This window comes from Molothrus aeneus, chromosome 12, assembly GCF_037042795.1.
Source record: "Molothrus aeneus isolate 106 chromosome 12, BPBGC_Maene_1.0, whole genome shotgun sequence".
NCBI classification, from domain to species: domain Eukaryota; kingdom Metazoa; phylum Chordata; class Aves; order Passeriformes; family Icteridae; genus Molothrus; species Molothrus aeneus.
The window spans coordinates 15,817,172-15,832,647 of NC_089657.1; the positions used below are offsets into that span (position 1 = coordinate 15,817,172).

Sequence of the window (15,476 nt, forward strand, 5' to 3'; positions counted from 1 at the left end):
CTCTTTCCTCTCTACAAACAGCACCATGAAATGAGTGAAAATGAAAAATGAACCCTGAAGAGGGTAAATATTTTTTCAATTCTGTTTTTTTAAGAAAAACTACTAGGTTATCCTGAGGTTGTTTTCCTTTGTTTTTGGACTTTTGAGGTTCATTTAAGACAATGTGACATCTCACCTTGAGGTTCATTACAGCTCAGCAGAGCCCCAGCAATATTGTTGTTGTAGTAAATGTTTTCCAGGCCCTGGGCTGGGTGTTGTGTTGGTGGCTGTGGGGACTGGGAAATGTTCAGCAGGACAGGCCCTGCAGCTGAACAGAGAATGCAGGGGGTGTTCACAGCAGTCTGGGGGGCTGCACTGCCAATTCCCAGCCCTGCTGCGTGGATTCTTCATGAATGTTCAGCACAGAGGAGTTCTGGGTGTTTGTGTCAGATCAGCTGCAAGTTTTGAGAAGGCACCTTGAAATATATGAGCATGTCAGTGATAAATATTAACCACAGCTCTCAGCAGAGGAAATATGTTATGTTTAATGGTGTGTGCTGGGTCCAAAATGATTAATGTCAACTCCAGGCTGCAGAGGTTACCTGGACCCTAGCTGCTGATTCAGCTGTTCTGTACCTGCTCTTTCTGACCATGTGCTGGTTCATGACAAGCATTTCATTTATGGAAATCCTGCCTTGCTTGGAGGGGGAAGCAAAGTTTTTCCCTTTGTGTTTCTCCATCCCCTCGCCTTCATCCTGCATCCATGCAGTTGTTGTGAAAGTTACATCCCTGCAATCATTGATTGTCTCTGCATCTCTGACATTAAGACTTTATTCTTCAGTTAACTCCATGGTTGGCTGAGCTGCTTAAAACTTTTCTGGAGCAATACACATTAAAGGCAATTCACACATTAAAAATAACTTGTTAAACATGCCCACAGTAAATTGAAATTATGCCATCATTTCAGAGCCACCTCAACTCTGATGAATCTGACTCACAGCTGCTCTCCAAACTCTGAGCTGCTTCTGAACCAGACAATGTTTTCAGCTATTCTTTGTTGTATCGGTCGGTTTTGGCAAGGCAGCTGGTTGTAAAGTCTCTGTGTCCTCACATGCAGATTTTGAGGTTTTGATGTGCTCAAGGATTCTGACCCATTAAAGTATACTTAGGGAAAATGTGCAAAATTTAAAAAAAAAAAAAAAAGAAAAAACCCAAAGTGATTAGTTTATATAATTACCCTCTCAAAGAAATAAGTGTCAGTCTCATGTATTTCTCTTAAGTTTGGTATCAGGGCTTCAGACAGGGAGGAAACACTGGTGTTTCCTATAAAAACAAGTTTTGTCAGAGACTTCTGCACGCAGTATCACCAATACTAAATTGCTTCAAGTATTTCAGCATGAGATGTTTGTTCCTCACCAAACACTTGGTTTGCTTGTTATAGACTTCAGAAAGGCTTTTGTCTGGTAATTTGCTGCATCACAGGTGATCTCAAAATACCGCCATGAAGCAAAAGGCCTTTCTCTGCTTCCTTGTTGATTAAATCTCCCTTAGCATGACATTCTTTGCTGCAGCAAACAATGTGAGTGAGGTGTTGCTGCCTCTCAAGCACCTTGTTTCCCTTGCACCACACCAGTGTGGTTTCCCTGAAGCATTTGGGCAGCAGTGGGTGAGGTCTGTGTGTTTGCTCAGCAGGATTAAACACAGATAGCACAGTTTGCAGACTGCCACAAGTTGAAGTGCAGCAGCTGAAGAGTTTGTGTTGGGTGAATTCAGCAGCCTGTTTGAACAAGGAGAAGGAATCCTGTTCCTAGAGGGGCAGGGGTGACTCAGGGACTGTCACCATGCGCACTGGAAGGTCCTTTCAGGGGCTGTCAGGATGGGTTTTTTCCTGAACCAGGTAGCCAGTTTCTCAGAAAAGTACATTAATACCTAGTGGCAAAACCTGGAGTCCTTTTTTGAACTTTCTTTTCACTAATATGCTAAATCTTTCCTCAGTATCTGAGCTGATGATGCTGTTTCTTTTCTAAGACAGCACACACTGCTGCACTGTGGCTGCTGCTGGCTGTGACAAATTGGTTTGGGGCACTCAGAATGGTGTCACATGACAGATTGTATTCCAGGTTCAGCAGTCTGCGGGGCTAGCAGTGGTGGCAGCCAGCTAAAACAAATGACAAGAACCAAGTGCATCTAGCAGCCAGAAAACCAGAGCTCCTGGGTAACTTTGTAGTGAGCTCAGGCACTGCAGCGAGTGTGACTTGGCAAAGAACACAAATCTGCTTCTGTCTGTGCTAAAAGCAAGGCTCCCCCTGATAGTGATAAAAGGCAGCAATGCAACAGAGCAAATTTAAAAAAACATTATATTGACAATGGGAAAAATGCTCCTCTGGCTTTTTCCTTACTCCATTGCTGTGGAAATTCCCAGCCTGCACACAGCAAGATGCTGTTGCTCTCAGCTTAAAAGCACTTTGGACACATGAACTATGTCCACATTTCTTCCAGGCTGGGACCCACAAACTGCCTGCCAGAGCTGATGGAATTAGCAGTTGATCAGCTCCTCATTGCTAGTTCAAGCCTTTATCTTTTCCTGCTGGATGGGATTGTCCCTCAACAGACAAGAAATGTGTTCTTGGGTTAAATCAGTTACCCAGTCTCTTGATAAACCTGCATTGGGTTACCTCTGCTACAAGCCTCTATGACTCAAAAATGCCTAGTTAAGTTAAAAGACTAAATAGTCTGAGTTTGTGTCTCAGTCTTACAGCCACAAATATGCATTTTTGTAAAAGAAACTCAGAAGCTTCCTTGGAAATGAGTGAAAATAACCATAACTTCTAATGAGGACCCGTGTGAGCCAGCTGGACTTGGAGCCTGAGAATTTGTTTGTTGTTTTATTTCTTGGCCTAATGCTGCACATGATTTCTATGTGATCCAGTATTTAGATGCTCCAGTAGATGGGAGCAGGTGATATTATTATAATACTGAATAATTTGACTCCATGGGGGCTAGAAGGGGAAAGGAATGAGACTGGGACTTGTGCAAAGATAAAACATGAATGCTATGAAACAGCAAAATGGAAATGTCTAACTGAAAATCTCCTTTGTCCTTGCTCCCTAATCATCCTGGAGACTGGAAGAAAGTCACCTTCCAGTAGGATGGTCCTGTGGTCACCCAGAAGGTCCTGCAGCAGTTCATGTGAATTTCTGCTGTGGTCCTAGTTCAGGAGGGCATGTGGAGCAGCAGTATGGAAAGGCTTCTGCTCACCTTCCTGCTTCTAATAAAATACTTACTCATATTGAACAGAAATCACAGATTTGTTTTTTCAAGAAACAACAGTGGTTGTCACTTCTCTATCAAAACTGTGCTCCATCCCTGCTCTTTGCTCTCAGTTCATCAGCTGAAGTCTTTTTCTGTGTGGGCAGGAGTGGGAAGTGCTTGCACAGAGCACCTTGGGAAGCAGTGTGTGCTCCTGAACCACCCCTGATGGACTGAAAGTCTGTAGAATGGAGGTGTAAAATGAACAGAAATATGAGTCAGAAACAGGAAAACCAACTGAACATTTGGGACAAGAAAATATTAACCTTTGTAATACCTGGAAGTATTAAAAGTGTGTCTTCTTGTGTCCCCCTCAGACTGCAGACAGTCGATGAGGGAAGAGGAGGGGACAGTAACTATCAACAGGAGAGGAGCCATCAAGCAAGCCAAAATCCACTACATCAAAAGTCATGAATTTATTGCCACCTTCTTTGGACAGCCTACATTTTGCTCTGTCTGCAGAGACTTTGTATGGTAAGAAAGAATATCTAAGCTCCCCCCAGCTCCAAGGGCCAAGTTACTGGGAAATTTGCTTCAGATGTACTCAGACAAAACATGACAATTAAATTTGGGTTGGGAAATTGAAGTTATATACTCAATAAGGGCATTTTTATACCTGAGAACTCTAGTTGTCTTTCACACTGAGAAACAGAGCTTGAACATTTTTGCCACTGAAATAATAGGCAGAAACTCCATCAGCATCAAGTGATATCTGGCCATGATAATCAGCAGCTCTGCCACAGAAGAACAAGAGGGGTGGGTCTGAGAAAATAATGGCCAGGTTTGAGATGTGAAGTGACTGATGGCAGCCTAGAGACCCAGAGAGGCAGAAGTTGGATCCCTTTCATAGTAAGGCTGGTTTTGTCCTAAGTTAGGTTGGGAGGATTTTCCATGTGATTGAAACCTTGTTGTTTCTGGGTTTTCCTCCTAATTTGCTGGTCTATCAAATACAGGATCTTACCTTCTAAACCCTGCTTTCCTACAACACAGGATTCTGATTACCAGAACTTGGAGCAATATATTAATTGGTTGTTTGACATGGTGAAAATAAAATAAAAACCAGTCATCTTTTATTCCAGAAAATGTATTGATTTCCTTTTTTATAATTTGTTTTTCAGGGGACTCAACAAGCAGGGATACAAATGTAGACGTAAGTTGATTTTTTAAAATTTTTTATTTATTTCTTCTTATGCTGCTTTCCGCATGAATCTGGAGATCTTGAAAAAAAATTTGTAAATATGCATGGCACTATGCATCATCACTATGGGTAGTAGTAGAAGTTAAATATCAATTTTTCACAGTAGCCAAAGGAACCTATGATTCCTACCTGGGATTTCAGTATCAGATTTAGACTTAGCTATTCTTCTCAGAAGTGTGTAATGTTATTGAAAAGTTGCACTCATTTATGACAGCAGCTTTTTGTGAAACGTTTTCTAAAGTAAATTGCAACTATTGAGGGGTTTTACAGCTGAATTGAAAATCACCTTTGCCTTGGCATAGATCTGTGCATTACTTCAAGCAGGGAGGAGCTATCAACGGGTAGAACTCAAAAGCATAATATTGTCCTTCTGTTATCAAATGCTGGGGGCATTGCTGATTTAGGTTAGAAATAAAGTTTATGGTAAAAGAAAAGAGGTGGAGGAACCAGTTTAAAAAAAGATTATTATCCTGATAGAAAGTAAACTTTTGGTGTATATATAGTGTGGTCCAGGAGGAGTGTGATTTTCACATTCTGTCATTAAATGCAAACACCTCATCCCATGGATTTATCATCTGAATGAATCCTTTTTTTTTTCTTGTGCATGTCTTGAAGAATGCAATGCTGCTATTCATAAGAAATGCATTGATAAAATCATTGGGAGGTGTACTGGTACTGCAGCCAACAGCAGGGACACAATGGTAAGAGCTGAAACAATATATTTAGATTATTAATTATGTAATTATGTAATTAAACATTGCTGAACTAACAAAACCTTGCACAGAAGCTGACAGCTCTGTTTGGGAGATGCTTGGCTGTACAATCCGAGGTTCTGTCATTGCTTAAAGCTGTGCAAAGTTCTGTAACAGGCAGTAGGCAAAGCTTCCAAGTAAGAAAAGCATCTGAAAGCTCTGTGAGGGTGGGTGCTGTGTGTGGGCAGAGTCCCTGCTGGGCAGGGAGCAAGGCTGAGGTGACATGGCTGTGGCTGTGCTCAGTTCCAGAAGGAGCGCTTCAACATCGACATGCCGCACCGCTTCCGAGTCTACAACTACATGAGCCCCACCTTCTGTGACCACTGTGGCAGCCTGCTCTGGGGGCTGGTCAGGCAAGGACTCAAGTGTGAAGGTGAGGAGGAGGAGGGAGCTGGCAGCTCTGTGCTTTTCCAGTGTTCCCCCACTGGGACTGCTGGTGGTGCACGCTGTGCCTTTCCTTGTGTCGTGTAGGGTGGGATTTGTCTCGTCCATATGGGGTGAAAAAGCTTTTGTACAAAAGAGAGACAGAGGCACTGGGCTCATGGGACAGCTCAGCCAAGGTGAGCTGCTGAAGGAGTCAGGAAACACTGCAGAGGTGTAATCTTGAGCATTATCAAAATTACTGCCTTGGGAATAGCTGAAATTTGGAGACTGACTCAACGTAGCATCTCAAAGTGCATTCAAAGCATTTACTGTAAATATTGCTTTTATAATTCCCCCACAAAAAGGGAGTATGATCCTCATTGTCACAGATTTTGAGAATAAAGTAATGATGATTGGAGGTTTTTCCCTTGTGAAACCTTTTTTTAGCCTTCATTGTGTTAAAGGATAAAAACTACAATTTTGGTAGCAATGACAGGTCCATGTCCAGTCTGGTCTTAAAAAAGGGTTTCTGAACTGCCCAGAACAGCCCTGTTTGTTGTAATGTCAGCATTTTCCTGATGCTTGTATAACAATCCTTACATTTCTTTTAGAATGTGGGATGAATGTGCATCATAAATGCCAGAAGAAGGTGGCAAACTTATGTGGAATAAACCAGAAGTTGCTAGCTGAAGCTTTAAATCAAGTTAGCCAGGTAAGCTTTATTGCCATTTCTCAGGTAATTATTTGTTTTCAGAGCATTTGAGGGGTTTCACATCATCTTTTCTGTATCACTTTTATGGGAAACTGTACTTGGAAAAGAGAAAATGCAAACAGCTTTGTCTTTTTTAATTTGACACTTATAGATACTAACAAAGATATCAATAGCTTGAAACTCAAATAGGGAAGGGGGTATGCCACTTAAACAATTTTTTAAAAGGTATGTGGCTTCCTGAAATCCAATTTTCTTCTTCTGCAGTGCCAAGATTATTCTGTTCCTTTCTGTTTAGTGGGCTAATCAGTGGCATCAGAAGGCTGAAAATCTGTTTTTACATGCTTCAACTTTAAAATTCCACTTGAATGATAAAATTAAGTGAATAAGGAGAAATATACCAGCTAGTCTCATTTTTTATTTCTCTGATATAAATATATATATATACACACACACAGAAAACCCCTCTGGAATTATTGCTGGCCCCATAGCTTGCATTGTTCATTTCCTGCTGCAGCATGATCCTTTGTGGTCAACTTCTGCAAATAAAGATTCAGACACAAGCTCTGAAATAAAACAGGAAAATATATCACAAAAGCCAACAGTGCTTCCTCTGAGATGTGTATTCCTAAGCTTTCACAGGATATTTACTTTGAAAACAGTGAGAGCTGTTGTGGCAGCTCTTTCATGACACAGGAGCTCAATCTTTTCATTACTGAATGAATGAATTCAGTATCAGGGATCTTCCATATGTAAAAGTTGTTTCCTTGTGCTAAGGACACATCCAGATATGACTTAAGCATGTCAGTAAAACAGTGATTCCCATCTCCTCTTTCACATCAGCAGACATCCAAGGGGACATTTTCCCACAGTTCAAATCCTTTCCACCTATGGTTCAAACCTTTAATAATTTTGTAATGAACAATGGAACATAGGCTGTTCAGGAATTTCTGTTGCAGTGTGATGATCCCAATAAATTTCAGTGACCTATTTTCTTGCAGTGACAGAAATTAAGCAAAAGCACTTGATGTGCAGCTGTAAAGGAGGTGACTATTTAGTCTGTGAACCAAACTTCTAGAGAAAAGATGCATACTGGGAGATAATAATTAAAAAGAAAGGTTTATGCTGCCATCATGTTACATTTAAAGCTATTACTCTATTTCTAAAGTAACAATGCCAATATAATTTCAAATGTTCCCCCTCTCCCCAGAAATCTACACGAAGGTCTGATTCTGGATCTGTAGAAAGTGTTGGTATTTATCAAGATTTTGATAAGAAACATAAAGCTCCAGGAGGAGACACAACAGGTGAGGAAACAGACAATGTTTCAATACAGCCACTTACCTACCAGACAATTTAAGAAGTTATTCATTCTTACTTTGTGTTAGACTCTTTCTTATTAATAAGTGCTGTTAAAAGAAGCAGCATTTCTTTCTTTTTACCATCTCCTGGCCACATGAAAAGTTTACCCAGGACTTGTCCCTTATGTTTAGGTTCACCAGTAATTCCAGCAGCAGATGTATTGAAAGGCTGTGTCAGTACCTCATTGTTAGCCAGGGCTCTGAGTCCTGCAGGGTTCCTGCATCCCCTGAACTCTCCCCTCCCTGTTTTGCTCAGCAGATAACAGCGAGTATGACAAGCTCTGGGAGGTGAACTCAACCAAGCCAGTGCCAAGAACTGCAAGGAGAAAATTCAACATAGACAGCTTCGTCTTCCACAAAGTGCTGGGGAAAGGAAGCTTTGGAAAGGTATGTGACAAACTGAGAGTTCAGGTGTCTGCCTGGCTTGATCTCTGCAATGTGATGGGCTCTTTCCTTTAACCAGAAAGGTCTCACAGCTTCTTGGGTCAGTCATCTTCTGACAGCATTGTATATAGACATGTTTGTCAAAGACACTGGAAATTCATCATCTGGATCTTGTGTGAACCCCAAAGTGATTATAGGGCACAGCAGTTTGTCAGTGTTCAGCATACAGGCAGAGAAATTGCCCTTTAATGCACATATCCAGTGGAAATGGACATTTTAGTTCTGTTCCCTCCACACAGAAGCAGCCTCCCAGTGCCCCAGTGCAGTGGCAGGGGATGTTTGGGAGGGCAGTGTGACCTCCACAGGTTCTGTCCACTGCTGTCTCTGAAACTGCAGCTCCAGTGACAGACCAGGCTTTACCTGGCTGCTCTTTATGCACTCACAAGGCATTGACAGAAAAACTGCCTGTGGTACATGGTCCTTGAGCCCCATCTCCTCATCTGTGCCCAGCAGCTTCACCTTCCAAACCTCCCTCATCTTTCCCATTTAAATGTGTCTTTTAATTGCCAGTGCATCACCTTTGGCTTTCCCTCACTGATACATCAGCACCAGCCTTTCCTACACGTGCTGTACTCTCCTCTTTCATTTTTTGTAGGTTCTGCTTGCAGAGCTGAAAGGGAAGAATGAATTCTTTGCTATCAAAGCTCTGAAAAAGGACGTGGTGCTAATTGATGATGATGTGGAATGTACCATGGTGGAAAAGAGGGTCCTTGCTCTTGCCTGGGAAAATCCATTTCTCACTCATCTTTACTGCACGTTTCAGACAAAGGTAAGAAAAATTTAAATGGTGACAGCAACCCAAGAGATTGAGCCTTTAATGGATGCTGATACCAGCAGTCAAATGAAAGTAATTTAGTGATACAAGAATTAAATGTCCTTTTCCTGTGCTCTGTGCAATTCATGGGCCTAGTGGAAAGTAAATATGAGTATGACCAAACATACCTTGATAAGGACAGAATAAGATCAGAAAAACATCTATGCAGTCTGGAATAAGAAGGAGTTTAATTAAGTCCTTAATCTGAGTTTAACCCTCGGTGAGGGGAAAAGGATGACTGTCACAGATTGAAATCAGTAGGTCTGTTTCAGTGTGTGTTAAGTCTAGAAACCCACAGAATACAGGACCAGATATTTATATTTACAAGACCAGGCCACTCAACTCTGTAGGAGCCTCATAGGGGTCCATGAAACCAAAAATCCTTCAGGAGAAGAGGGAGGTGACAGCTTGGTCCCCTGGAGGCACATTGCTACTTCATTTATGGTTGGATAGCACCAGTAACTGTTCCATTCCCTGGTTATCTGCTAAAGGATCACTTGTTCTTCGTGATGGAGTTCCTGAATGGGGGAGACCTGATGTTCCACATCCAGGACAAGGGGCGCTTTGACCTCTACCGAGCCACGTGAGTCCTCAGCCCTTCACTCCCCACCTCCATGCATGAGTTCATCTCTGCCTTCATGGCCTCTGGTTCTGCAGCTGCCCCTCCTCACCTGCAGTCAAGTTGCAGTGGCTGATGGTTGAAAACATGTTTCTAGGCACTGTCTGAATGCAATGAAGTTCACTTATTGATGTGTGGAGTTGGGCTTCCTTAATTTACATAGCAGTGTGACGTTGTACTTTATGGGGTGCTTGTTCCTGGAGGTCCAAAGTAAATTGCAACATGAGCCAGCACTAAAAAGCAAAAGGTACAGCTTCAGTGTACTTTAGGACAGTATTCTGATGGAAAAAAATTGGAAAACAGCATGGGGGGGAAAGATTCAGCACTTATTTACTGCTGTTGCTAAATTGACATGATAGTACAAAAACCTGTACATTCCATGAGATGCTAATTAAATGGGTAAGCTCTTTGTTTAGTAAGTGCACTTGTGACTGTTATCTGTGACTTATATTTTCAGCTCCAGTGATGTTTAAAGGATGCAAAAATATTCTATTATTGTTACTTTAGCTATCATTTTTAGTTTGAGGTCAGTTTCTACTTCTCTCATCCAAACTATGGGTGTTGTAATGGCATCATTGAGGGGGTTGCATGTAAACCTTAAGAAGTAACAGTGCAGAGTACTGGACGTGTCTGTAAGCCCCAGGGAAATTACTTAAATTATTTCTGTTACTGGCACTGCACTAAGGGTTGCTGACTGGATGGGGTCACAAGAAGTCTGGCATCAACAGCAGCCAGTTGTATAGGTCAGCTCCCTTCCCACTCTCCCCAGCAAAAATGTGGATAAAGCCTCTCCATCTTACCTGGATCCCAGCAAACATCTGTGCATCTGGCATCCTCTCTGGGTGTATTCTGTGCTATTTGTTTTGGACCAACATTCATCTGCTATACAGAAATTGAAATAGTTTTGTATTTTTCCAATTTGAAAAAAAAATAATGCTTTTTGGGGCAGAGGGAAGCATTCTTTCAGATATGTCCTCTTTCTTTTGAGGAGTGCCCCTGAAGTGATGGCATTTTTCAGGCAGGTGCAGAGGGATGGGTGAGGCCCAATTCTAACCTTGCCATTGGTGCCCAGTCCCTCCTGCAGCAATCCTGGGGGGCTGAGCTCCCATAGCTCCTTTCAAAAGGCACGTGCCTATCACTAAAACCATACAAAGAGTTTTTAAAGAGGACAGGGATGGAGTTCCCTGAGGGAAGTGGGATGAAGATGACAGCAGTTGCTGCGTGTCCCCTCTGCTGTTTGGTGTGTGACACTGCCGATGTGTGGTGAAGGGATTACCTTGCAGGTTACAGCATCTGCCTGCATAAACACACAGACATCAGGATTTTTACAGTGCTTCTCACTCCATGAAAAGATGCCCACAGCATTATTTTGGCTACCTGCATTGGCTGTTGTAACTGAGGGAAGATTAAAAGATGGTTTTGGTCTTTTCAGGTTTTATGGAGCTGAAATTTTATGTGGGCTCCAGTTTCTTCACAGCAAAGGCATTATTTACAGGTGAGTACCAGCCAGCTCCAGGCTGGGACCTGGGAATTGCCTTAGCACTTCATGCATCTTTGAATTCCTGACTGATGTAACAAACACAAGCTGTCTGTCAGAGATCTGATGTAGTTCCAAGGCCATTAACATGCCTGAGATCAATCTTTATTTGTGTGGTTTTTTCCCTTGGCAACTGGAATGATGGAATGGGATTTGTCTTACACAAAAGCAGTTTTGTTTCAGTTATTTTCAAGTGTTGCCTTCAAATCATGAGTCTATTTAGTGTGAAGGTGAGGGAGAGGCTCCTTGAGCAAACCACTGAAGTCAAAGTTCCCTGCTTTTGCCTCCTGGTGAAACCACAGCATCGATGCCTCTGCCTCACCAGGTTGAAGCATCAAGGGCCAGACCCTGATCCACTGCTGGTACTGGGAACTTCAGTTACCCTAGAGAAAAGACTGCCCCATTCTTATGTGAAATTCTCTGCTCTGTTTCAGCCCTTGGTAAGCACAGGGCTGTTCAGTTTCTCTTCAGCCTGCCCTCCTTGGTATGTGCATTTGCAGCCAGATGGACAAAAAATGCAGCATGGTCAAAGGGAGGGAATGTAGCTTTTGGAAACTGCTGGGAAAAAAGCTCTTTCTTGGTTGAATAGTGTTGTTCTGAGAAAAGACATGAATAGGACCCTTCACAGGCTGTACCATAACACATGAACTTGTGCTGTAACCAGGAACAAGTCACAGGTAGTGCTAAGAGTTGGGCAGGTTTCAAACAATCAAATTCCTGCCAAAAGCTCTCAGAATCCAGCACAATCCTCCTTTTGAGTCCTGGAGCTGGTGCAGCACTGCTGTGTCAGCTGCTGGGGCATTAACTCACGCTGCCTTCCAGCAGCAACACAAGCTCTGGCTGTGCTTCTGCATCTGAAAGCAAATGTGGAGGATTATAAGGTCACATTCTCTATATGCACCTCAGCGTCTTCTTTTCTTTGACAAGAGAGAATTCTTCCCTTGTCCCTCATGCCTTCAAAGCACAGAAGTACCATTTTGGATGGATTGTGTTGATGGATGATTATTTTTCTTGAGAAGCCTTTGTGTGTGCAGCTGGGGAGGTGTTTATCAGTGAACAAACTGTGTCCATCTGATTACAAAAACGACTTAAAGCACAACATTTTAAAAACACTTTTTGCAGAGACCTAAAACTGGACAATGTGATGCTTGATAAAGAAGGCCACATCAAAATAGCTGATTTTGGAATGTGCAAAGAAAACGTTGTTGGTGACAACAAGGCGAGCACTTTCTGTGGGACCCCGGACTACATTGCCCCCGAGGTCAGTATGGCACAGACACTGCTGGCATGGATTGAGTGCCCTGGTGGCACACAGCTGCTGTGATTCATCACCTGCTTGTAGGCTAATTGTTCAGAAAAGTCCAAGTCTAATTAGAGGTAAAAATCAGAGAAAATATGGTATCTCTGGTTTCTATGGAAGGTACTTCATATTTTAAAACATTCTGTAGCTGTAAGTTAAAAAAAAAAAATGTGGGTTTGGAAAGTTAAAATGCTCAGGTTTTTAAGAGCTGGGGTTTAGGTGTAGCCAGCACATCCATGAAGCTCCTGCAGAATGAATCTATATGGGAGATGGAGAAGAGACTTGTGCCTGTGCAAACAACCAGAATTCAAAACAAAAGGAGCTTTTAAGGGGAATCTCACAGAGTTTAATTCTGTGTGTTAGTTGGTTGATTTTTTTTAAATCTCATGTGCAAAGCAGCTCAATGAAGGCATTTAGCTTTTAAAGCTATAAATTATATCAGACTTCTGTAGGAATCTCCTTTGCATCACTACTTGTTTCTCTCTTCAGTTTGTAATGAAACTAGAGAGGATGTTTTTTACGTCTATGGTTATTTAAAGTTAAGAGAGAAAATTTCTGAATGAGAGCAAAGACCTGTCCATGGAGCTGGCCACATTCCCACAAACAGCAGCCTGGGGTAAAACCACAGCTCTGCATCAGTGTCCACAATTTCCCAGAGAGATGGATTTTTATTTTACCCCTACGTGCTCTCGTCATTAAAGATTCTCTCTTGAAAAATCTCCTGATTTTTGGGATGTATTGCTGCTTCTTGCCTCTTACTTGAATTCCTCCTGTGTGCCCCAGATCCTGCAGGGTTTGCGGTACACGTTCTCCGTGGACTGGTGGTCCTTTGGGGTGCTGCTCTATGAGATGCTGATTGGCCAGTCCCCTTTCCATGGGGATGATGAAGATGAACTGTTTGAGTCCATCCGAGTGGACACCCCTCACTACCCACGCTGGATCACCAAGGAATCAAAGGATATCTTGGAAAAGGTAGGGCTGATGGTCCTTGGGGTGCTGGTAGTGCCTCTGTGCAGGGACAGACAGATCTCTTCATCAAGGAGCTGTTTATCAGCAAATTGCTCTGACAAAGGGAAGGCCAGGTTAGATTAATTCCTAATGCTCTGTTTGCTGTCAGCACCTCGAGTTGTTTTAGCACCAAACCTGTAATTCTTGCACTGCCATGCACCTTTGGAGCAGCTCTTTACTGGGTGTCTTCTCCTGCAGCTCTTTGAAAGGGATCCAGCAAAACGACTTGGGGTCACTGGCAATATCAGAGACCATCCTTTCTTCAAAACAATCAACTGGACAGCACTAGAGAAGAGAGAGGTGGACCCTCCCTTCAGGCCAAAAGTGGTAAGTGGGTTGTTCTTTGTTCTTAGTAAACAGCAGCCATAGGGTAAGGGGTGAATTCTGTACCTGCACAAAGGATCCCACTGCCATTTTCTCCTCACATTTTACAAATGAGAAAGCTGTGTATCTGTAAGCTCATTGTTCTTGGATGGTTCAGTTATACACAGGTGCACTGTACTCCTCTGACTGCCCTGAGATCTTCTGTTAAGACTGTCCTATTGCTCTCAAGGAGCTTTGTGGATAAAATGTTCCTGAGAACCAACAGATAGCTTTGATCTCCATTCCCCATGTGTTAGAATGTTCACAGTTCCTCACAGTTTGCTTTTCTGAAATGCCACATGGGAGGAGCAGCAGTAGCTCCAGGCTGCTCATCTGGTACCTGCTGCAAGCACCCTGTGCAAGCATTAAATCTCTGCTGCTTCCAACTCACCCAGGCAGCTCCAAGGGGGCCAAGAAGCAGCATTCTCTAAGCTGCTGAACTTGGGATTCATGTACATGCCTGATGTTACCTGAAAAAACACCTGCAGAACAGACTGTAACTCAGTGTGTATCACAGTGGGATGCTGCTGCTCCAGCTCACATGGTTAAAATCCCAAACCAGTGTTTCTCCAGCCTGTTCCTAGAACAGGTGAAATGGTCTGGAGGCAACTTAAAATGTATTCTATGGAGGAGAGCTACCCCTTCAAACACACAAGGTTTTGAGTTGCTTGTTCCCAGAGAAGTGGGAAATCTTTGGTGGTGGAGAGTGTAAAAGAGTTTCTAGTTACATGAATATTTATTAAACACAAAACAGCTGCCGTAGGGCATTGCTTTATTCTCTGAACAAGTACAGCCTGAAAAATGTTCTCAGGAATTGAAACATTTTAGTTAATGGCAAGAAATGTTGGTCTGATGTGTAAGTTAATGCTGCATTGCTCTTGTCAACAGATAATCTTTGGGTAATAATCCAGTGTTATCTCAAATCCAGGTTTCTTCTCCAAAGCAACCTGGGTTTGGTTTTTCTGTTTCCAACAGAAAACTATTGTTAGTTGGTTTCCAACTAACAATAAGAAAGTGCCCAGTTATAATCTTATAGTTTTGTTAAAATAGGTTAAAATTAGATTTTTTTTTCTCTAAAGCAGGGGAAGGAGGGAGGGAGCTAAAAGACTAACTTCACAACATTTTGTATTTAAGTAATTTGCTCCTGAAGAAAAGACAAAATTTGTCTCAAACTGTCTTCCCTCTCTAATACAGAAATCAGCAAGTGACTACAACAACTTTGACAGAGAATTTCTGAGCGAGAAGCCAAAACTGTCTTACAGTGACAAAAACCTGATTGAGTCCATGGATCAGTCTGCATTTGATGGATTTTCTTTTATTAACCCAAAATTTGAACAGATCTTGAACAAGTAAGTCTCTGAACAGCTGGACTTTAAAGCAGGGTTACAAACCCAGACTCCCAAGTGTTAATGCATTCCAACGACGTCGATACTTCAGAATAATACACCCTAGTGTGATGAATTATGTTCAACTCCTGATTTATTGGCAGTGTTTTTATGCATGGTTGGGTTTAAGGTATGTGAATCATGTGCATTATTTTCTCTGTTTGGGAAAATGTAAATTCTGTTTGGTACTTGAATGTAGTTATGTTATATATATAATGTGTGTGCTGTATATTTTGCTCGAGAGAAGACATTGGGGAACAGAAGATGTCTTTTTAAAATGTGTTTGAGCCCTTGGTTCTTTTATTTGTCTTCAATTAAAAGAAAGTTTAATGTAA

At 42.2% G+C, this 15,476-nt stretch overlaps 1 protein-coding gene across 3 annotated transcripts in view; it reads left to right on the forward strand.

The window, feature by feature from the left end:
* The window catches only part of PRKCD (protein kinase C delta), a 60,345-nt gene extending 44,869 nt beyond the window's left edge, over nucleotides 1–15,476 (forward strand). For 2 of the 3 annotated variants that reach the window (XM_066557842.1, XM_066557843.1), the window contains exons 5-18: nucleotides 3,606–3,762; nucleotides 4,407–4,438; nucleotides 5,102–5,187; nucleotides 5,482–5,611; nucleotides 6,213–6,313; nucleotides 7,521–7,617; nucleotides 7,928–8,058; nucleotides 8,711–8,884; nucleotides 9,421–9,512; nucleotides 10,981–11,043; nucleotides 12,208–12,346; nucleotides 13,169–13,357; nucleotides 13,592–13,720; nucleotides 14,951–15,476. In XM_066557842.1, coding sequence (XP_066413939.1) covers nucleotides 3,606–3,762; nucleotides 4,407–4,438; nucleotides 5,102–5,187; nucleotides 5,482–5,611; nucleotides 6,213–6,313; nucleotides 7,521–7,617; nucleotides 7,928–8,058; nucleotides 8,711–8,884; nucleotides 9,421–9,512; nucleotides 10,981–11,043; nucleotides 12,208–12,346; nucleotides 13,169–13,357; nucleotides 13,592–13,720; nucleotides 14,951–15,109 — 1,679 coding nt within the window. In that variant the 3' untranslated portion in view covers nucleotides 15,110–15,476. The remainder of the gene's footprint in view (nucleotides 1–3,605; nucleotides 3,763–4,406; nucleotides 4,439–5,101; nucleotides 5,188–5,481; nucleotides 5,612–6,212; nucleotides 6,314–7,520; nucleotides 7,618–7,927; nucleotides 8,059–8,710; nucleotides 8,885–9,420; nucleotides 9,513–10,980; nucleotides 11,044–12,207; nucleotides 12,347–13,168; nucleotides 13,358–13,591; nucleotides 13,721–14,950) is intronic. The other variant, XM_066557844.1, reaches the window with a different exon arrangement.